This window comes from Corvus moneduloides, chromosome Z (genome assembly GCF_009650955.1).
Source record: "Corvus moneduloides isolate bCorMon1 chromosome Z, bCorMon1.pri, whole genome shotgun sequence".
Classification (NCBI taxonomy): Eukaryota; Metazoa; Chordata; class Aves; order Passeriformes; family Corvidae; genus Corvus; species Corvus moneduloides.
The window spans coordinates 8,392,036-8,415,189 of record NC_045511.1 but is presented as its reverse complement, the minus strand read 5'-3'; the positions used below and the strand labels follow the sequence as shown (position 1 = coordinate 8,415,189).

The following is a 23,154-nucleotide window of genomic DNA, read 5'->3' as shown; positions in this document are numbered from 1 at the left end:
TTGTGTTGCAGAGTGTAAAACCCAGCTGGACATCGTCATAGTCCTTGATGGGTCCAACAGCATTTATCCATGGGAGAGTGTCACAGACTTTCTGAACAGCCTCCTGAGAAACATGGATATAGGTCCTCAGCAAACACAGGTAACATGGTAGATATTTTATGTTTTTTTAATTTGAGAGGAAAAAACAATTTACAGGAAATTATATAATAGTGTCATCTATGGACCTCTTCAATTCCAAGAACTTACAGCAGCAGTTACTAAAGCAAAATAGCTGAAACCACAACTAAGTCAGTACTCAGTCATCAAGCAGCAATGTCAGGAAGACCATCCCTCCCCCCACTAGGCAGGCAGTCTGGAGAAACCAACTTTCTAACCTAGAGACAAAAGTTAAGTGCATTAAGTGAGACTGCTTGAACACTGTCTTGTCCCACTTCCTTCCTCTCCACAGCCCCTTCTTGTCTTCCTTTGTACTTCATTGCACAAAGGTCATTTCTGCTCTTCGGAAGCACGCATGCGTGGTTTGGACAGCCTTTGATTATAAGCTTTTTGGAGCAGTGTTCTTAGTACTGTGGAACATTGGGCACACAGCTTTTAAACCCTGAAATCATAATTAACAAGTGACTGTTTAGCTGCATGTTATTAATGGCAGAAGCTGCATTTATATAATGAGTGGAGAGGGCCAAATTCCCAGCTGCTATAAATCAGAGTGGTTCCATCAGAATTAATGGAGCTACAACCAATTACCCCCCTGAGGATCTGGCATATGTCCCACAGGCTGCTGAACAGATTATGTAAATATCAGTTCTAAGAGAACTCTGGGAAGGGGGAAACACTGACTCTGGGATACATATTAACACAGAAAGCCTTATTAACATCAAGAGAAGAAACTGTTTCTCCTTTCCTTTCTCTATTTTCCACCTCCCCAAATCAAGGATTTTCCAGGACCTCCTGTAATAAGTTGTATGCTACAGGCAGTTTTGCAGCTTCAGGTTAACTCCTAACATTCAGCTCCTACCTTTACAAAGGAGACTGTGAGAAGATGTGAAGGATACCTCTGCCTGCAGAGAGTATTACCCCCATCATTTTCCATATTAATTGGGGTTTTCAAGTTACCAGCCAGGTCGTCTGTTGGCTACGCTGAACACTGGCTGATAAAACAACTTATAAACTGTCAACTTCACAATCATATCCTGTTATTTTAAACACGCTGTTCTTTAGATATTGTGAGGAAGAAGGAAAAGCACTTTGTGAAATTTAGCAGAAAGGAAAAAATTCCTTCTGTTCCCTTAAACAGATGATTACTCAAACATGTACCATCTTAAAATACTTAAATCTGAACTTCCCAGTATGGGGCAATGGCTGCATGGAAATCATCACTGCCTTCTGTCCAAAGGTCTTCATGGGAGTGGTATGCAGGGCAACCAAAGCTACTGCACCCTCACTCCTCTTCCTCACCCAGCAACTCCTAAATTTTTACAACGCCACACCTCTGTTATGTTCAGTTTTGGAATACTGCCTCATCTGTGTGGCTCAGCTCATGCACAAAAGATCCCTGGCTGGCCTGCACTCCAGCAGCCTCCCGTCTCCACCTACAAAATCCCTTGTGCCCACAGTTTGGCATAGCTACCCCTCTTCTCACACGTACACATATTCACTTGAGAACGTCAGCTTTGGCATCTGGTTGCTACAGAGCAGAAACATTTGAGAGGGAGATAAGAATGTGATAAGGAGTAGAGAGGCTGAAAAACTGGAAATGGACGACAAAAGCTTGGTGGAATTTTCTCAGTCCCTCTTACCTTCCTCCTTCCCCAGAACATATCTCATCTCCTCCTCTCCTCTGAGCCCCCTGCTTGGGAACCCCGGCACATCTGAAGTTCATAATGAGTTTATACTCTATCCCCGACCCACACTGTCTCCTTTCTCAGAAAAAATGTTTAAATGACTATACAATGGGGAAGAGGAGAAACAACAGAGCAGACTAATTTATCCCCTCTCTTCTGGAAGCACAGAAGAGAAGCATAGGAACAATAACTTACTTTCTGTCTGTTTAAATTGATTTTTCCATTTTAATTTTTTATTACTGAGCATGTAGAAATCAGTGGACTTTCACTGACTTAAGACTGTTTTGCACAGGAATGAGGTGATTACAGAATAACTCCTTAGCAGATTGGGTGTGACTTGTTCAAAACTGTGTTTTGATTAGAGGCTTTTGAGATTATTTTTTTTTCCCCACTTACCCCCTCCATGAACAATGGTCATTATATTTGCAACAAGTCAGGAGAGAAATTTCTCAGTGTCCCATGTTTGGCAGATTTGAAAATGATGGCCTGAAGTTTCAGATGCAGAAAGTCAAAGTTTATGGTATTTTTTTTCCAGTATTTCCTTCCTTCCCTCTTTCCCTTCTCCAGATAATCTACAACACCATACTGATGATTAAGCTGCATATCTTGAGTTTTAGGATAAAAGAAGTAAATGGAAGTGATGATATAAAAGTGGAAAAAGTAGGAGGAATTATGAAGAAATAGAAGTAGAAACAAAATCAAAATATTTCTCTTGGCCTTTTTTTGCCTCTTTTTTAACTGTTGTGGAGATAATTGTCTTTTTAATATGTAGGGTAGGTTTTTAATCATTTACATATGAGTAACGTTCTGTGGATTTCTCTCAAAAGAGAAAGCAGAATACTTGAATAAGTTCAATTCTGGTTTTAAAGCTATGCTGGAAAGGCCTTCAAAAACTTCAGACAGTTTCTATTTTTACATTAATATATGACATAGGCAGTTATAGATGTTTGGCCTGTACCTTATTATGTCTCCAAAGGGACTGTATCACACACTAATAAGTCACGCCATGTCATATCTTATGATCAGTTTTGTCTTCAGAAGAACAGAAGTGTAATTAAAAAGTATTACAAAGATTAAGGATGTAGAAAGATCTTTGCAAGAGTTTACAAGTAACTTGTATCTTGAAGTAAATAAAACTTGGGAGAATTAATTTTTTTTTGGTTCACATACCTTTAAAAAGATCTCCTTATGAAAAAATGTATTATCCATTAATTCTTCTTCCCAAGGCATCTCTGCTTTTCTTTTACATTAAGTATCAGTACATCCAAAAATATTTCTGATTTCTCCTCACATCCCAATGCTGAAAACCCTAACATATAATTTCATGTACCAAATGGTTTTCCTTTCATTTTGTTATTTTAGTTGTTGGTAGTTTTTGCCAAATTGATTGGCTTAATAATTTATTGGGAAAGCCAGAATGCACTTTCCAAATAAGGGTCTGTATTCATTTATGGGACAACAATAAATCGTAGCCCTGAGAACTGCTTTGTTCCAAAGTAGAACAGTCCATCATTTGCCTGTTCTCTTGTACAACACTTCTCACAGGAACTGGGGACAATTAAAGAATTATTCCCTTGTGTAATGTAAAAGCCATGGAATGCTAGGGAAGGGAACATAAGCTTAAGAATTACAAGAATGTTCAATAGATTATGGTCAGTAATGCTGGGAAAAATAAAAGTTTCTCTGGAGTAGAGCAGAATTACTACTGTGTAGTACTATTGCATTTTCCAGATATAAATTAAACAAGCAAATCAAAACATACGATGCCTGTAAGCATCATTCTTAGGGGCTTGCTGAAGTCCCATAAAGGCACGTTTGTATCAGGTAGATGTGCACTTGCAATTTTGCATAAGATGAAAAGGCTACAAAAGCTCAAACCTTCATTGCTCTCTAATAGAATATAACTCTAATTTTACAAGGTGGACTTCATTCTGTGATCCTGTAGGAGACTGGAGCATAAAGCCTAGTAGCTTTTTCTCAGAGGCTTTTTCTTACCTTTTATTGAGGAATGGTTCATCTTTGGTGCCATGGAATATATAGAAAATGATGATCAATGTTTTCAAAGCTCGTGTTAAGGAAGGTTCCCACATGACAATTGTATCCCATAAGATAACCACATGCCCCCCTTCCTTCCTGATTTACAAGCTATGCAGCACAGTGCAGTTTCAGACTCAGATGTTCTTCCCATTCACTTCCTGAGAAGGAAATGCCCAAAATGTGTACTTGCTGTGATCGTGGACGTTTCCTTTCAAACAGGAAATGATATAACTCAATGTCAGCCTATAATCTTTTTTTAGGAAGATGACAACACCAACATGGGTCTGTAGAATCATGAACGACTGGCAGATGCTTTTCACAGTGGCAGCAGTCAGTAGATCGTTTCATTCTTGGTACCTTAAAAGCTGGAGAGAAGGAGCCATGAATCCACACCAACAAGCTTCCCAGTATACTATAGTGTCTGGCTACACTTGGTGCATGGCCCTGGAATTCTTAAGCCATTGCTCCTCCAAAAAATCAAGCATGATGCAAATCTTTTGTTCATCTTGTTTTTAAGACTAACAGCATCCAATTCAGATAATGCTGTACATCACTTTAGATGCATGCCACAAAATAGTTGCCTTGGAGGGAACAGGTTAAAAATTTTGTCTTCAGCTTGTGATTTATTCAGTGCCCCGAGTGCTCTGAGTGATGACACAGAGAGTGTGCTCTGGTTGGTCCTGTAAACAGTGCACAGGGTTAATAGGCTGCTGCTCACAGGAACATTGCAGCCTCTGCATTCTCTCTGCTGCAGATGGAAGAGGGCATACCTCCAAGAGACAAATAGCTGAAAGGCAGGAACTTGTCCTAACTTTGAATTTACATCAGTTCTTCCAGATTTGATTGTGTTTTCAAAAGGATACAGAAATTCAGTGGGATAGATTTTGTTATCACATTCCATTGTAATTATAGTGCCATAATCATATGTAACTAACATTTCATAATGATCATGTTATTGATGTTTACTGTGAAATATTTATCCAGTTCTAACCCTTCTGCTACAAGCAAACAAATATGGTGCAGAATTTGAGAGGCTATGTAAATACCTGAAAAAAAACCCTGTACAGCATTTTTAAAGTACATACTAAGCCACTTCCAAAATAATAAGATGGTAAAAACATCCCAGAGGTCTTATTGATCTTCAGTACCTTAATGCTAGAGTGCTTTTAATAATAGATGAGTGAGACATAAATGCCACGTAATACTGCATTATCCTAAATAACACCTATAAATTGCCATGTGTAACGTAAAATTGAAATATGCTAATGGAACATTGTGTGGCTTCTTCCCAGTAAAAGCTGTCTGGAACCTGCCAAAATATTAAAACTGACAGGGATGAATGGGTGAAATTAATTAATATTTAAGAATATTGCTCGTCTTTTTATTCTGCTCTTGGTTTTGCAGCAGGTTCCCTCAGGCATTTTGTGGTTATTGCACAATCCCATGTGTTGATCTTCCGCACAAAGACTTGTCCTGCTAAGGTTATCTATAGACTTTACGTTACCCTCCCCCAGTCCCAAAGCCACCATTTCCTTCATGCTTTACCCTCTCATACTTGTCAGGTGGTACTTTGACATACCTCCTGCTGGGAGAACATCCATGTCACAGATGTCCCTGCTGTCTTCATCAAGATAAGAGTAATTGGGTCTTCCTGTTTCTAGGCTCAATTTAGGGTAAATAAACTATTGGATGTAGGAATATTTTATTTGAGTGAAATGAAGAGAGCTGTGAGTGAGCCATGACCTGATATGCTATAAGGAAAACAGCTTTGAGGAGTTGGGACTGGTGGTTGGGACACTGGTCTGCCTCGGCCTAGAGGAGCGCAGAGCTCCCATCCTGATTGCCTCAAGCCAGGAAGACCAAGGACTTGAGACAGCTTTTGGCTTTATTCCAGTTCTTAATAAAAGCAATTTAGAAACTTCAAAACGTTTCATGAGACTGTCATCTAGCTAGTCTTGCTCAAACACATATAGGTTACTGCAGGAGACACAGTAATATTTTCTATAAGTGTAGTTGATTTTTAGCATGAACTGTGTGTTTCAGGTTGGAATTGTTCAGTACGGACAGACTGTAGTCCATGAATTTTTCCTGAATACATACTCAACAACGGAAGATGTGATGGCTGCAGCCTCAAGAATACGTCAGCGGGGTGGCACGCAAACCATGACAGCCCTGGGAATAGACACGGCCAGGTACGTACACAGGATGACATCCCCCTGTTTCCTGGGGGAAACAAGCACACGCAGGGTGGTTATTCTGATTTTATGTGTTAAAAACATGGAGTGGCTAACATCTGACTTCATTTCAGCTAAGCAAACATCATATAGGAGGAAGGTGGATAAGCAGACTCTATCCAGCACCTAGAGCAATTGTGTATGAGACTCTTGAAATGCAGCCATCTCATGAATAGAGGAATTAGGAAAAGATAATAGACATGGAGCAAGGTTGTAGGTGTAAGCAAAGGGCTGACAATATCTGATGTCCACATAGAGCAGGTAGGAACTGTGTATGTAGAGGGATGAAGAAAATCAAGTTTTACAGAGGAAAAATGAAAAAAATAGATTTTTTTAATGTTGTTTTAATTCTGAAGTTGATTATTACAATGTTAAGCCCACACTTGTCAGAAAGCCTAGAAATTTTATATCCTAAGTCTTTGAAGCTTCTCGATCACTGGGAGATTAACAATCTGTTGTAGCAAGAGCAATATTAAGAAATGCTTCTTTTATGAGAAAAATGAAATCTGACTTTCATAGAACAGACAGTAAATGCAAAATCTCTCCAAAAATTGCAAACTGTACAATGTTGTCCTGGTATCTTTTTTCTTTTCTGGTTTTTATTTTCCCCATCACAAAAGCAAGATTTTTTCCACAAAAGACTGCCTTCACTCTTTCCAAACAACTGTTTAGTGAAATATGCAACATCCTTCTGATGAACAATTTGATTATATGACCAAAGTTTTGTTGATGTGGTGTACAATTGAATTCTGATCTATTAATGTTTTCCTGAGATACGAGTAGAAGCTTGAGAAGTCCAAACAAGTTCATGAAAGCAGAGCCAGTTGAGAATTGCCAAGTACTCAGAAACCACATCTAGTTCAGAAAGCCCCCGTGTACCACAAAATGCTGGAGGCTTGTATATACAGAAACTGTCAGCAAAAGCTTCCTCTGTTCTCACACTCATCCCCCATTCGCCATTTTCAGTGGTAAATTCCAACTTTCACTCATGTGGCCAGTTCTAGAATTCTGTGATACTTTTCTGAAAAGAGGAAGCCCTGCTTCCTTCCTTCTCCTCCAGAGCCCTAATCAGTCTTGCCTTGTCAGGTCCAGAGTCTGGGTAAACATCTGCCCAAAACCTCAGAGCCTGTTTGCCCATCTGCAACTGTAGAATTCAACCGGGTGCCCCAGCCTGCCTCCACTCACCTGCAACCTATCTGCCTCATCCCCAATACCCAGTGTTAATTCACACAGGTATGCAGAGGTGTGCTGGTAGCTGAGTAAATACTTTGACCAGTTGAAGTGCTGCAGTAGGCTGGAGATAGGTGAGGGTTTTCTACATGGGTTTTTGGAAACAGAGGGTGTTGGCTTGGTCTTTTTTTAAGATGCCAAAAGCTGTTTTAAGGTGCCAGAAGTTTATTTATAGAGAGGAAAAGTTTTTCACTGTCCAGCTTTATTTTTTCTGCTATTGCTCTCAAGTGAGTGAATAATGAATGAATGCTTGTAAAACTTTGGCTGTGAACTGTCATGTAAGTTCCAGTTGGAGATGTTTGTATTTATTCATGGTTAACACTAATCTCCATTTCCTGCTTCCTAGTTAATATAAAATCTTTTCGTTTATGTTTAGCTATGCAAATATGATGCATGTGCTAAATGCTGACATTGCCTTTCTCCAAAATGCTTTATGGTCCCTTTAGGGAAGAAGCTTTTACTGAGGCTCATGGTGCACGAAGAGGAGTACAAAAAGTAATGGTTATTGTGACTGATGGGGAATCACATGACAACTACAGATTACAAGAAGTGATTGATGATTGTGAAGATGAAAACATTCAGAGATTTGCTATTGCTGTAAGTGAAATTTAATGGGAAAATTCAGAATCTTAAAAGCATGTTTTATCTTCTAAATGTAATTTCAGTTTTAGAAGTTCATTTCACAGAATCTTTATGGAAATACAATTATTTCAGAGAGGAAAAATGGAAAAAGCTGAAAAAAACATTAAAAATTTGCTTTCTGATGTTATAGCATATAAGAAAAGCAATCTACCTGTCTTCTGGATGATGACAGGTGCGCATCTCTGTGAAGAAAAAGGAAGAAGAGTTTGAGGGACAGTTTTATATCAAATCCATTTTTTTAAAAGCAATATTGAGCAGAATGGACTAATACAATATTCTAAGCAACTTCAATAGAAATATTACCTATTAAAAAAAAAAGCAAATGTAAACCATCAAGAAGATGCATGTTCATTATGTTCGTTTTGTATGCTTGCGTTCTAAAGCTGTCATTTTCATGTTAAGCAAACTTAGTAGCTGAATGAGAGTAGAGGTTCACCCCTGTCAAGAAATTTTAAAGCATTAGTTATAGATTTGGTGTTAATACTCCCCTACATTTGTATATTTTATACACAGATCTTCTATTTTTTTGTTGTTAATTTTGAAGGGACACTGGTTTGTTGCCTCTCCATTGCTATTTTTCTTTGTTTTGCTGTCTTATTTTTGGTAAAATAAGGCATTATGAAACCATTAAACTTAAAGAAAGATGCTATACTTAATTTAAAGAAAGACATAAAACGAAAGTTGAGTCCAGCAGCACACAAATTTTCAGTGGTTTTCCTCATAAAATTAGAGATAACTAAAGAAAAAGTTGTCCTTGACACTGCAACAATTTTTAGCAATAAAATCCCTGTTTAGAACTAAATTTGAATTGCTCCAGTTGGCTGAGATGCTAGAACATGTGAATTTGTTTTTTGTCTCCCTCTCAAATCAAGTTTAGTGTATAGAGCCCTTTTTGATGTGAAAAATATCTGTTTGTCTGGGAATTAGAGAAGTGAGGTGTTTTTTTCTGAGGTATCCTGAATTGTTACAGTAGTGGTGGTAAAACTGCAAACCATATCTGAAGTCTTGTATTGTGTTGAAATTGTTAACACTGAATGCAAGTATTGTTGTTATAGGTATTTAAAGGGCAAATTTTCACAGAGTAAAGAACTACTCTATGCCTAATCAACTTGTAATTAATTGCATGTATAGCATGTTATGATAAGAACTGGTGATTATGCAGAAGCCAGTGTAATTGTGTACTCTGGTTTGGGAAGTGTTTCATTGGTTTTTTTCCTAAATTATGGCCCACTTCAACAAATCATAGAATAAATTATTAGAATTTTGTGGAGAAGGGGTAAAAGTACAGTCGAGGATATCAGACATCACACCACACAGTTACTTTGTTTGCTGTCAAATGCTATTTTCAAAAAAACAACTGAGCCCTCATACAGTTCTGTTCTTTCATTGGGAAAGACTCAAATCAATTTGAGTGAGGTTTTAACAGAATAAATTAAGGTCAGAGATGATTTTCCACCATGCTCTGACAACCTACGTCATGGTAACCTTTTTAAACAGGTTATGAAATATATGCTTGACTTTTGTTTTGCTTTTATTCTCTTTAGATTCTTGGCAGCTACAGCAGAGGAAATTTAAGTACTGAGAAATTTGTAGAGGAAATAAAATCAATTGCCAGTAAGCCTACTGAAAAGCATTTTTTCAATGTCTCAGATGAATTAGCTCTTTTAACCATTGTTGAAGCACTTGGAGAGAGAATATTTGCCCTGGAAGGTATGCCATTATTTAAAATTTTACTTTATGCCTGCATTACAACTGAAACAACTAGAAGAGCACCTGTTTTTATCCTCCTTTGAAATGCATTGTGCTGCATAAAATTCATTCTGCAGGTATTTCTTCCATGGTGATTATAAAAATATTTTATAATAGACATCAAAATAGTAGTTAAAGATTTGACTATGTTCAGAGGAGTTAGAGCCTGTGGAGACAATAGCCTAAAAGGGTAACCAGAACTGTTTTAACTGGTGTAAATAGGAAGCTGTCCTCTTTTAGGTAAAAAACATTGCCAGATCATACCCCAGTTACCCCACGATCATCTGGTTTTCTGCCTAAATATTTAGGGTCTCTTTTTTGTTAGTTATCAATTACAGTGTATTACTTTGCTATACAAGTTAGCATGGACTTGCTGTATAGAGTTAACAAGATATAATTTTCCTTTGGGAAGGTTAACAGTACTCAGATTTTAGCACAGAAAAGTCATTCTCTCATGATGTCTGCTTACATTCTCCATCCAAATGAGGCAACACTGTCCAAACCACTGTTTGTTTCAAGTAACAGGAGACAGAGTTTATTAGTTATAAATTATACTGGCCAGCTCTGAAGGGATTTATGTCATACAAAGAAAACATCCATCTATTTGGACTATTGTTTTCAACACTTCAACTTTCCAAGTAGCTAGAATGGTGTCGTTTACAGCTGAAACAAAAGAAAGTATTGACTTGAATGTACAAAATTGAGAAAATATTTTCATTTTTTCATATTGGAGTTGTATTTCTCAGATGCATTTAGGTTGAGGTTTCTTTTAGTGTATTGTTTAGTTTTATCAAATATTACCATTTTCAGCTATTACTGAATATTTTCAGCAATAAACAGTTTATTAAAATATCATTTATATATTCTTCTCTTTTTACTTTCTGGACGATTTGGTTTCCTCAGCTTCGCAGCAAATTAATTCGAGGAGAATCTAATCTCTCTAAAGCTCAAACTTTAGCCTATTTAGGCTCATTGCGTAGTTCGAAGTTCACTGAATAGCGTGCTCTTTTCTTAAGTCACTGTTTACTAGGAAGAATACACTTTCAGTGGAAAAGTAGTTGTTCAAACAGGAATTGAAAACTTGGTCTTCAATTTGTCCTTTATACTTCTAAAAAAGTGAGAAAAATATTTGTGTTTCATTGTCAGAATAAAATGTTAGTTACATCTATTAGCTATAATGAATATAGAATAAGAAGTTAATTAACATGATAACAGGTGAAGGACCTAAGCCCAAACATGACTGAGTTTCTGGAAATCTTTGTGCTCAAAGTCAAGGTTTTGTGCCTTGCTCAACCCTTTGAACAACCAGATACCACTGGAGGAGACGGTCTCAGTTTGTCACACTCCACCTTGTCCTTTTTATCAGTCAGCAGCCATCAGGCATTAGGTAGTACCTGTCTGTCACATGAAACCCCAGCCTCCAAGCAGTGCAGTAACTTGTGCTGGCTTGAACTCCATGCTGGTGAGGAATGCTTTATGTAGTGAGCTCTAATCCTTCCAGTGACTGTACTAAATCGTTCCTCTAATAATAAGAAAAAAATACAAAGCATTTGAACATTAAACAAGTTCTGTAGCTTAGTAAAATACCCAAACAAATCCAGTTATGTTGATGGTGGTGAAACTAAGTGTTTGATTAAATAGTATAAATTTTATGTGTTTATATGATAGTTGGCTCTTGAGACAACAAATTGTCTTCTTCATGTCCTTCAGTATCTTGGTTTATAAAGCATATTGTAGCTGTTTAGTATCAGCAAGTTCTGCAGTACTCCCTGAACTCAGTTGTAATTTTCTGCAAATGATGCAGTAACAAATATGTGTCTCTTGGATATTGTTACTTTATATTTAACAAAAACTTATTATAAAATGTTAGGATATTTATGCTTTGATTTTTTTGCCTTATTTACAATTTTTATTTTATATTGACTTGACTTTATTACAAAAAATACGTATTTGAAATGAAAAATGTGGAACATAACCTTCATCCAGACCATAACAGACAAGCTAATTAATTTCATTACTGCAAAACTTCTTGGTTTGCAGATTTTCTGTAGGAACTCGTGGGTGCACTGAGATTTCTATATAAGGCACCTGCAATATGAAACAAGAAATGTCTCCTCCTCCACCTAAGTCCCAGAAGTCATATAATCTATCTGCAAGAGAATCAGAATAGAAACTGAAAATGGGATTTTAGTTTTTTGTCAAAACAAACTAAGGTCATGCTGCTCCAATGGGTTACAGCTAGATGATGCTGACTAAATCAAATATGCTGATTATTCAGGCCTTTCCTGTCCTATCCCAAAGCCTTTCAGTTGTATCCTGAATTTGCAACTGTGTCCATGCATCTATTTTTTTGGTGGTGGTAGCAGGCAGATTAATTCTGCCGTACCGTGCAGCTCTTGGGTGACAAGCCAGTTTATTGGATGTGTTTAATTGGAGATTAATTAGGTCTGTACATAGTAGCTTCTGTGCATCACAAGAACCTTGATTGTTGAAATTTGGTATCTGAATCAGTTTAAATTCTCAATCTAAATTGCTCCTTGCTGTAGTAGTATACTTGATTTTTTTTCTTGGATTTCTTGTTTTCGTTTTAGTTCTTTAAAAAATTCAAAGGAAAATTGAGAGAGATTTGAAAAATCAAATCCAACAAAAACTCCTACTTTACAGCCAGTGGATTTTTACACATAATCTTTTTCATATGCCTCTGTGTCTCATGGCACGGACATTGCTTTTGACAGCAATTTTATATTTTATCCAACGCCTAGGCAGGCACAAGTGTTTTTTCACAAAATATCCTTTGTAAGATGCTTGGCACCTTGAAACTGAATGGAAAGTTGGGCTAAGAGCCATTATCTAAGCAGTATTTTGAGCTACACACACCAACAGTACCAGCTTTGTCCTCTGCCTCAGGCTGTGAGAATCCTGTCTTTCTCAGTTCATTAAGGAGCATCCTTTACTGCATGAAAATACTGTTTATCAGCAGATGTGCAGCTTAAGAGTTTTATGCCTAAAAATTATTTTTTCAGACTTAGAAAAGCAGCTACCTCTTGTGAAACATGATAGTCTTTGTTTGTAAGTCAAACACTTTGTGTTTGAGATCATGTCTCCTTCCTATGACTGGCTGTAAATTGCAACAATTAGGACAGACATCATGTCCTAGGGAGCAACTGCTGTGGTTTAGTTGCTGAGTATCAAAAGTTCAGTATCATTTAATAGTCCAAATGCCTGAAATTCGTGCAACCATGGCTTGCTATGGCTCAGTTTCACACAGCTGAAGGTTTGCTTCAGCACTCAGCTGGTAGCAAACTGTGAACTCTTCCTGGACCAGTATCAGAGCATATTTCATAGCACACCTCTACTGTCTGTTAGCATATCTTGCTCTCAAGGAAGAATCAACATGCAGAATATAGTTCCCTTACTTGGCCACTTAAAATGGCAAAATAGTCCTTGACTATTAAGGGCTGTTTATCTTTCTTTTAAGTAGAAGAAAAGGCAGAACTTTTTCTTCCCTGATGATATTTCAAGTTTACCTAGGAGCAAAACAGCCCGTCAAATTTTAATAAATAGCATATGATGACTTGACAAGATACTGAAGCTAGTACAAAATCACCTGATACCTTTTTTGTACAAAGTCATTTAAGAGAATCAGATCTTCATGTAATTTTCTGGGCAGGATTGTCATTCCCGAGCACTTCACTGAGGCTTATGAATCTTGGACAGCAGAGATTTTCCTATGTTGTTTTTGCAAAGGTTCATACAAACATCAAGTGTTTTTCATTTAAAGTTCCTCCAGCTGCCTACAAAACTTTAGTTGCTTGAATACAAGGCCAAGGTTACATGGCTGGTGTTTTATTGTTCACTTAGCTCAAGTGGAAAATGGCTTAACCATATTAATCAAACATTCCAAACATACTTACCATCAGCCTGAGTTCAAATCTGGTCAGTTTTAGCCCAGAAACTTTGTTGGACAAGTTCTGAGACATGATCTTAAAATGGAAATTCCCATACTTAATAGTAGCATTCAACACAGGTCTTTGTTTCTGTGTTTATTATAAAAATCTATGGCAAACTATATTCACTGAATAGATTAGTTAATTATGCTATCCTTGACTATCATATGATCATTTTCATAACACTCTTCAGTTACTTTTTCAGATTGAAACAAATTTATTTTTGAAACTTAATGTTTTCTGTTCAATAGCAACAACAGACCAGCAGGCCTCCTCTTTTGAAATGGAAATGTCTCAAGCTGGCTTCAGTGCTCATTACTCTCAGGTAAACAAACTGTTTGAAAATAGAAGTTATTTTACAAGGTAGGTTTTTGCTGGTTATTCTATGAATTTGGAATAAGTTTTTCAGAATTCTTTGCATAGTCCTTTTTGCTGCTGGATGTTTTAGAGCGTCCTATAATCCAGTTACCTTTTATGTAAAATGTATGTAAAGAACATTTATGAACAATGAAAGCATGAGAGAGTACTCACATACTTCACATGAACTCTAAACTTAATGGTCCCATAGCACTTTCTATCAGGAAAATAGCCTAAAAATATGTTAAGAAAGATGGAGAAAGACTTATTACTAGAGCCTTTAGTGATAGAACAAGGGGCAATGTTTTAACTTGAAAGACAGTTCCAGAGCACGGCCACAAAGATGACCAGAGTGCTGGAGCACCTATCCTATGAAGACAGGCTGAGAGAGATGGGATTATTTAGCTTGGAGAAGAGAAGGCTCCAGGAAGACCTTACAGCAGCATTCTAGTACTTAAGGGGGGCTTATGAAAAGGAAGGACAGTGACTTTTCACATGGGCAGATAGCAATAGGACAAGGGAGAAAGGTTTTACTAAAGGATCAGCGGTTTAGATTAGATGACAGGAAGAAATTCTTACATGGAGCAAAGTGAGGAACTGGAACAGATTATCCAGAGAAGCTGTGGATGCCCCACCCCTGGAGGTGTTCAAAGCCGGGTTGAATGGGGCTCTAAACAAGCTGGTCTAGTTAGTGGCAACTGGATGATCTTTCAGGACATTTCAACCCAAGCATTTTTATGACCCTATGATTGTAGGGTCCATACCATAATAGGAAAAGCAAGACTAAATGTGTAAGCACACAGGAAGCATTATCCAAATTGTGAACATCCTGAACCATGGATGACTAAAGATGACTCACATAGAGAACAGGCTTTTTGCTTTACTCTCCTTAAGGATTGGGTCATGCTTGGAGCAGTTGGAGCATATGACTGGAATGGCACGGTGCTCATGGTGAAAGACAGTGTTATTTCAATGCCAACCAATGACACCTTTCGTGACAGGCGTTCAGAAAGAAATGAACCTCTTGCAGCCTATCTAGGTAAGAGAAATAGCCCACCTTACAACACTTTTCAACAAATGCTACAAGACGTCTCTCAAAGCTCATTCAAAATGAGTATCTTACAGAATATCTTATATTCCAGAAGCCTGGGAAAGAGTCTACTCTATGATTTTCTTGTTCTTGAAAAAAAATAAATAACAATCTCTACAATCAGAAAGCAAATCCAAACATAGACCTAAGTATATCTAGAATTTTCCAACAGAGATGTTAAATCTGTTCAAAGAAGATTTCATGGATTCCTCTAGTATTCTTACCAAGTTTTTCTATGCCTTGATAGTTAAAAAGTCTTACACAATATTCAGTCCAAGTATTTGCTTAAAATTAAGCCTTTTTCTGTCACTCAATGGACAAAACCAACAAGACCAACATCTTTTTTCTATAATAATGTTTTGCATATTGGCAGGTTATTTTTCTACCAAAAAGCTTCAGTAGGCTTGCTTTCTCCTCTGGGTCTTGCTTTCTACACTTCATGGTTCTGTTTGCTCTGTTATCTCATTTAAGTTGTAATTCCAATGACAAAGAATCAGTGCTAGAATATTTTAATGTTTTTCCCTAAGTACACTTTCTTCATTGCCAAATGTCTTTACCTGCTGCCTTTTATTATAACTCCAATTTGGTAATTTTCAAAATAAGATCCTATCCTCCCATAATACTTGCAACTCTTCCACAGTTCTGATTTCACTGCATATTTTTTAACTCTTCCTTCACCAAAGTTGTTGAATTGTTGTTAATATTAAGCAGAACAGAGGTAGGTTCAAAATGCCCCCCAGAATCACTTTTTGAAGACTCCATCAGTTTGAGAGTGAGCCAGTGACAACTGTTCTTTGAAAGTAACTTTTCAACCAGGTATTCATGAGTTATTTCTTACACTGTGTGAGAACAGCAAAGTGAACATGGCTCACCAGCCTGTGAACAGGTTTAATAGCACAGTGGTGCTCCTCACTCTGAGACTGTAGACAAAAAAAAAAGTCCTTTTAATTAACTACTATTGCTGTCCACCATGAATAGGGCTAAACATCTAGTTATGGAATAAACCTTACAAATGCTCTGAATCACAGCAAGTATTTCTGATGCATTCTCTTTGTGTTGTATCTTGACTTCTTTCTGCTTCTTAGGATATACTGTGAATTCAGCCCTGACACCTGGAGGTGTGCTGTACATAGCAGGACAGCCACGATACAATCACACTGGGCAAGTTATCATTTATAAGATGGAAGGAAAAGAGGTGCAAGTAATTCAGAGATTAAATGGAGAACAAGTAAGTATGCATTCACAGTTAACATACAAAAGGAATATAGCAGAAGAAATAAAAATAATTATTAAAATGAGAACTCATTCGAAGAGCACATGAAACTGGGAGTTGTAAGCAAGTTAGGCAGATCCTCTGATACTATTAGCAACAGTGAACTGTACAGTAGATCCTTGGAAATTTTGTCTTTGAGGGCTAAGTCTTCACCAGTTTCAAAGTGGTTGTTGCCTTCTCTGTACATGCAATTTTCTTTGTCTGCTGACTGGAAGAGCATGTCACTGTCAGGAAAGAGTTTTGACAAGCAGAGTTCCATGCAAGAGCGTCTTCTGGGATAGCTTGAAATATTGAATAGTTGCTTGTTACACTGAGTAGCAGCTCACTGAGAGCTATTGCTGCAGGAAGAAAAATCCCCATGTAATTGCATAATTAAGGATGGTATTATTAAGATAATATTATGCTTATGAGAATTGAAAGACCTGCCTACTCTCATTTCCCCAGGCTGCAGTACCAGCTTCTTTCAGGAGCATTCAAGTTACCTAATTTTCACCTATAGCTGATGTCTGCAACTCAGCTAATCAGTCAGTCAATCAATCAATCAATCAAACATTTTAGAGTCAATGAGCTAAAGTAGCTATCAGGGATCTGGGCTTGTTCAGCCTTGAGAAGAGGTGGCTGACACGGCACCTCCTCCGTGTCTGTCAGTGTCTGCAGGGAGGGGCCAGAGGATGGGCCAGGCTCTGCTTGGAGGTTCTGATCCTCCGTGTCCTTGTCCTCCAGTAGGACAAGAGACAATGGGCAGAAACTGATGCAGAGGAAGTTCCACCTAAACATGAGGAAGAAATTCTTTACTGTGTGAGTGACCAAGCACTGGAACAGATTGTCCAGAGAGGTTTTGAGTATCCCTCACTGAAGATATTCAAGAACCATCTGGACACAATCCTGTGCCCTGTGCTCTGGGATGACCCTACTTCAGCAGGGAGGTTGGACCAGATGACCCACTGTGGGCCCTTCCAACCTGACCCATTCTGTGATTTTGTGCTTTTTAAGATTTGAGACATCTGGACTACTTGAAGCATTTCTGTGAGAGTAGATGTATCTTTGACTAGAAGAGGCTGCTTCTCGTGTTAAGTGTAAAGGAAATGCAGGGTATCTTGCTTATCTGTGAAGTGAATGTAAGCAGATAAATCCTATAGCTTGTACCCGGTCTATGAACGTATCCATGTCTTCATGTAGATTTTGTTCCTCTGAAAATAATAACAACTTGAGAATTTTGGTGACTGTCTGCACTGACACAAAAGCTTTTGTCCAAGCTTTTTTACTTGTTTTTTGAAAACTAGCTTCCCCAAGACAGTCTTGTTCAAATGCTGTCTTAGAAGGTCCTACTTCCCATAGGAGGTAGAAATTACCCGTTTATACTTTCAAACCCAGAAGAGTTGAAAGTTGAAGGGCCCACTTCTTAATAAAAAAAATCAGACAACAAATGCTAAAACTGAAAACAAGCTTCAAAGACAAACAGACCAAAAGAATCTAGCTAGTAAAGAAAAGTTCTGCCTAATGGTTAATATTTGTCACTGCAAGCAAGAAGTAAGTTTCTGAAAAGAAAATGTAGCATGATGTTGCTGACTCTGTCTCTGATGTACACTTTATGTTTTCCTACAGATTGGATCATACTTTGGGGGTGTTATTACCACAGTCGACATTGACAGGGACTCATTTACAGACCTTCTTCTTGTTGGAGCTCCTATGTATATGGGAACTGAGAAAGAGGAGCAAGGGAAGGTATATGTTTATAGTCTGAACAAGGTAAGGCCGATGATGTTTATTGACCAGGAATAGAGCATGCTCTTTGCTGTCTTCTTGTCCTTATTTTAAAGAAATACAGTAATTTGAACTGGGGAAGATGACCTGTTGAAAACAGAGAAACATGGTTTTGACAACTGAGATTATAAAGCAACTAAATTTTAAATTTCATTCTCAAACTCTTCTTTGAGAATGGAGTGTATTATGTAGATAAGTACTACATCCTATAAGCTGCAGTATGGCATACATACAAATCTATCCTTGTGACTTGCTTAGTAACCTAGAATGAAACCCCATACATCCAACAGCTTTTAAATGTCTGACTAGATTGAGGATTATACCAGCTACACCTCACTTTATTAATTTGCTAAGTCTCTTCTTCCAATATCTGTGCATCCTCTCCTCTCCTCTCCTCTCCTCTCCTCTCCTCTCCTCTCCTCTCCTCTCCTCTCCTCTCCTCTCCTCTCCTCTCCTCTCCTCTCCTCTCCTCTCCTCTCCTCTCCTCTCCTCTCCTCTCCTCTCCTCTCCTGTTTCATTTTCTTCTCTTTTTTCTTTTCATTTTTCTTTTCCTTTTTGTTTTTCTCATCCATTACCCTTGTGTACTGTTATAACAATTATCAAAATATATCTTAGCAATGATGGTCTCCTAAAATACTATTTCAAGAAAAATTGAAAATTTTGCTTGCTACTGCTACTGTGGCATGGAATTCATGGGAAAGATTCGTTCCATGCCCTAGGGTCCATGTGTTTTCGGTCCGGGATACACGCTGGATCAGAATATGTATATATGTTAGGCCACAGTGTATGTGTCTACTGGGGGCAGAATTCAACTACGTAAAAGAAATGCTATCTTTTGTTCTGGAATAACAGCATTGCCATCTGTGTTTCGTAAGTAACTTGGCTAACTTTTCAGATTAAGAGAATGCCTTTAGAAAAACTCTACACTGCCTAAAGAATGAAGTGGTTTACTTACAATACCATCCAAATATTGTTATGATACTGTGCTTTTCTGTGAACCTCTAACTTAGGGAAATATGCAGAAGCATCTAGAGGCAGAAAGAGAGGGAGCAAGGATGTTTCTGCCACATGCTGCTCAGAAGGAGCACTTGAATTATAGTTGTAGAATCACAGTTTCTACAGTGCACTTAATCACTAAGAATAGTTTGTAATTGTTTTGTTTAATTCATCCATTTGTCTTCTGGACAGGACCTCTTAAAAGTCTGCATTGCTGAAACATTGGTGGAAATTCACAAACTCTAAATCTGTCCTTCCACAGACAAAGTTTGAGTATCAGATGAGTCTTGAACCCATAAAGCAAACGTGCTGCTCACCGTTAAAACAGGACACCTGCAAAGTTCTAAAGAATGAGCCCTGCGGTGCGCGCTTTGGGACTGCGATTGCTGCAGTGAAGGACCTCAACCTGGATGGGTACAATGACATTGTAATAGGCTCTCCCTTAGAGGATGACCATCGGGGAGCTGTTTATATTTATCATGGCCATGGCAAAGCAATCAGTAAAAAGTATTCACAGGTATGAAGTAAAACTCTGCAGATTGACAGCTATTTTAATGTATATAATGTTTATAATCCTGTCTTCCCAACATAAGATGAGACTGTGACTTGACCAGTTGTAACAGCTTATTTTTTAAATTGCTCTATACTTTTAAACTCACAGTTATTTAACTGAATCTGAGTCTTAATGTTGTTAAAAAATATATTCGCATGCTCTATTAGAAACCTTCTGACATGTTCTGTATAGCCACAAAAGCAGATATTTTGCAATCTGAAAATTTATAGTGTGTTCATCACCATGGTAACTGTTTTAGGAGTATTGTAATGAAAATTTAATGTAGTTAAAGAGCCTAAACCCCATCTCACTGCAGTCAAATGCATCTTGACTGTTACAAAACCCTTCAAAGTGCACCGCATTAACCTCTTCATGCATTTCACAGCGTATTGCATCAGGTGGAGACGGGGAAAAAGTGAAATTTTTTGGCCAGTCTGTGCATGGAGAAATGGATTTAAACGACGACGGGCTGATTGATGTTACTATCGGAGGCCTTGGTGGGGCTGCCCTCTTCTGGTACGGAGACTCACAGCAGCTATCAGGACACAAAAAAACCTTTTACTTGGGCTACCAGTGTAACTTGCATGCATGACTGTTTGGACTTTGTAAGGTTACTGGTTTCATCTTATGTTTTGACACCGACTGCAAATATTCTTCTTTTTACATCTCTCTAGAGGAATGAGCATAGAAGTTAAAATATACCGTTATAAATACAGGAATATTATAGAACTCTTGCTGGCCTAGAATGAAGAACTTGTCCTCGTAGACCTTCTTCAAAATAGGAGCTGATTCCATTTGTGGCACTAAGTAAAACAGGAAAAAAAACAGAATTTCTCTCTTTTTCATGGTCTATTGCATATTATTTTATTAACAGTATCAAGAACAGATTCAAATCTAAAGGCCTCACGAAGAAAACTGATTTTATTTCTTAATAGCAAAACTGCAGTTTGACTCCCTACAGAAAATTTGCAAAATTAAACTAAGCTTTCTGCTTAACATTGACTTCTTTTTCTTTATATAAGAATACTATTCAGATGTAATAGTGAGCAATATAATTGCTAAGGGAAAAGAGAAATAAACAATGTGACATTAATTTCCTCATTTCTAAAGCACAACTAAAATTATTTCTGTCTCTGGTAAGGAAATTGCTAACCCAGATCCTTGCTTTCCCTGTCCTCCTGTTTCACCTAACTCACCTAGTAGGTGATCAAGTTTGTCAAGGCTTGCTACCATCCTCAAGCTCCCAGCTTCTTCTGAACTTCACCTAGTAGTTTCTATCTAAAGGTTCCATGCTTGAACACAATGTGGTGCCCTTCACTGCATTGCTGAGACCACAATTCTGACGAAAGTTGCTTTGCCAGCTAAATTTTTTGCTGGTTTAGTACACTGACGTGCTTGCATATCATGGCCAAAATGGAACTGGATCAGGGAGAGGGATGAGACAGGAATGCATTTCAGTGGCAAAGGAGATTTAAAGTGAAACAAACTGGGGACAAATATTAGCCTGTTTCTCTACCCACAACCTGAGAGATGGCATGCTACCCTCCAGCTTATGTATAATATTATGTTCATCTGTGATACTCTCAATGATGGGCCAGGGCCTTCAGTCTCTTTTAAAATGGATCTGGCTCTGTAGAGTTGCCTAAATGCTTTTTGAAGTATTTCACCTGGTGTCTTTTCTGAAACCAGTACAGAACTGTGGAGAAATCCTTTGACTGTTTCCTCTGTAATTTCTCTTTTAGTGGTCCTATGTATAGGATATGTAATTAATTACTCTGCTAGACTATCATGTTGCTCTTGTCCCCAGTTCTTCAGGGGCTTTCTCTCCTGAATGATAGTTGAGCTTTAAAAAATGCTCTAGTGCTTTATAGGTTTTTGCTGCTGAGGACATTGTTTCCCTCCTTTTTTCTTGCTCACTTTTATGTTTTCAGTAGGATGAGTTCTCTCTGTGATGGCACTTAACAGGCATGCAGTAATCTGCCGAAATGGAGAAAGGCAAATGCAGACTGAAAATGTGCCAGAGAAGTGCATTGCAACTGCCAGTTGTTTTCATAGTATCAGACAGCCAAGACAGAAGACATGAAATAATAGACAGCTTCTTAATTGGCATAACATGGCCAATGCTGTGTCTGCTACTGTACTGCAGCATGGTACCATCAACATGTGCCACAGGAATCTCATTTCAATTGTGGATTTCATGCTTCTGTTATTTCCCAAAGGACATTAAGGGATTTTTGCTTTTTAGCTATAAGCCTTTTGACAGTTGTACTCAATGATCTTAAAAGTCTTTTCCAACCTGTGTCTGTATCCAAATGTTGAGTGCTGCATATTTTGTAAGTTCATTCTTAAGTTTAAAAAAATTGCTGCTCTTATTTCCAAGCACTTTCTCTGTGGTTTTTTTAAGGTCTCGCGATGTGGCTGAAGTAAACGTTTCCATGCAATTTACACCTAAAAGCATCAATATTCAACAACAAAATTGTCAAATAAATGTAAGAAAAACAATATGCATAGATGCCACAATTTGTTTTAAGACCAGACTAAAGTCAAAAGAAGATATATTTGAATCCAGTAAGTAGATAAGCACTAAGTTATGGAAGCTTTAAGCTATAAAATTCCTATGCTCTCATGCATTTATTAAATAAAAAATGGAATTCAGCTTTTCTAAATTCAGTATTCCAAGTGCATCTAAGATATTTTGGGAAAAAATAATGTGTAGAGGCAAAGTGCTTCATAATATTGATCTCAACCTCCTTTGCAGGTCTGCAGTATTGGATTACTCTTGATGCACAAAGACAGATATCTCGGAGCTTGTTCACAGAAAGCCATGAGAGGAAAATGCAAAAAAATATAACTATCAAAGGGTCAGAATGTACAAAACATAACTTCTACATGTTGGCAAGTAAATCATTTAAAGTATTTTTCTCATGTTGATGCTAGTGTAACCCAAATATGTATTTCATTAATTGCACATTGGACAACAAAATCTGTGTTCAGAATTAATCTTAAGAAGTGTACATGAAATTTGTTTAAAACTTAGATTTATTTATTTATACACATACAAACTACTTATATGTACAGTCTCTTTAGCTATGTCTCTGTGTCTGTCTTAAGAAAAGCATGCCTCACTTGTTGGAACCAAGAAGTTGTCATGGTTAGCAGTTTAGGTGCACTCAAAACTCAGCAGGAGCATGTGAGATAGAATTTTAGTTTGCATATTGGTGCTATTCCTCCTGATAAAATACAGTGTAAAAACCTTTCAGGTTTGGAACAGAGAATATTTATTCACTGCAAAACAGAAGCATAATTAGCAACTGTGAGTATGCATTTGCTCAGATTGCACCTAATGTGTGGAGTGAATGGACTTGCATCCTGTAAGCCACCCACACTTGAAATGCTTAGTGACTTCACAGTTGTATCATAATGCAAAACTAATGGTAAATG

The 23,154-nt window shown here is 37.7% G+C and overlaps 1 protein-coding gene across 2 annotated transcripts in view; it reads left to right on the top strand.

The window, feature by feature from the left end:
* Positions 1-23,154, top strand: part of ITGA1 (integrin subunit alpha 1) — a 69,812-nt gene that overhangs the window by 32,508 nt on the left and 14,150 nt on the right. For both annotated transcript variants that reach the window (XR_004237722.1, XM_032097304.1), the window contains exons 6-17: positions 12-139; positions 5,922-6,070; positions 7,789-7,939; positions 9,529-9,694; positions 13,932-14,005; positions 14,932-15,076; positions 16,213-16,355; positions 18,006-18,149; positions 19,423-19,677; positions 20,099-20,229; positions 22,118-22,281; positions 22,472-22,608. Coding sequence is in view for 1 of the 2 variants with exons in the window: in XM_032097304.1 (XP_031953195.1) it covers positions 12-139; positions 5,922-6,070; positions 7,789-7,939; positions 9,529-9,694; positions 13,932-14,005; positions 14,932-15,076; positions 16,213-16,355; positions 18,006-18,149; positions 19,423-19,677; positions 20,099-20,229; positions 22,118-22,281; positions 22,472-22,608 (1,787 nt within the window). In the remaining variant the exon portion in view is untranslated. The remainder of the gene's footprint in view (positions 1-11; positions 140-5,921; positions 6,071-7,788; positions 7,940-9,528; positions 9,695-13,931; positions 14,006-14,931; positions 15,077-16,212; positions 16,356-18,005; positions 18,150-19,422; positions 19,678-20,098; positions 20,230-22,117; positions 22,282-22,471; positions 22,609-23,154) is intronic.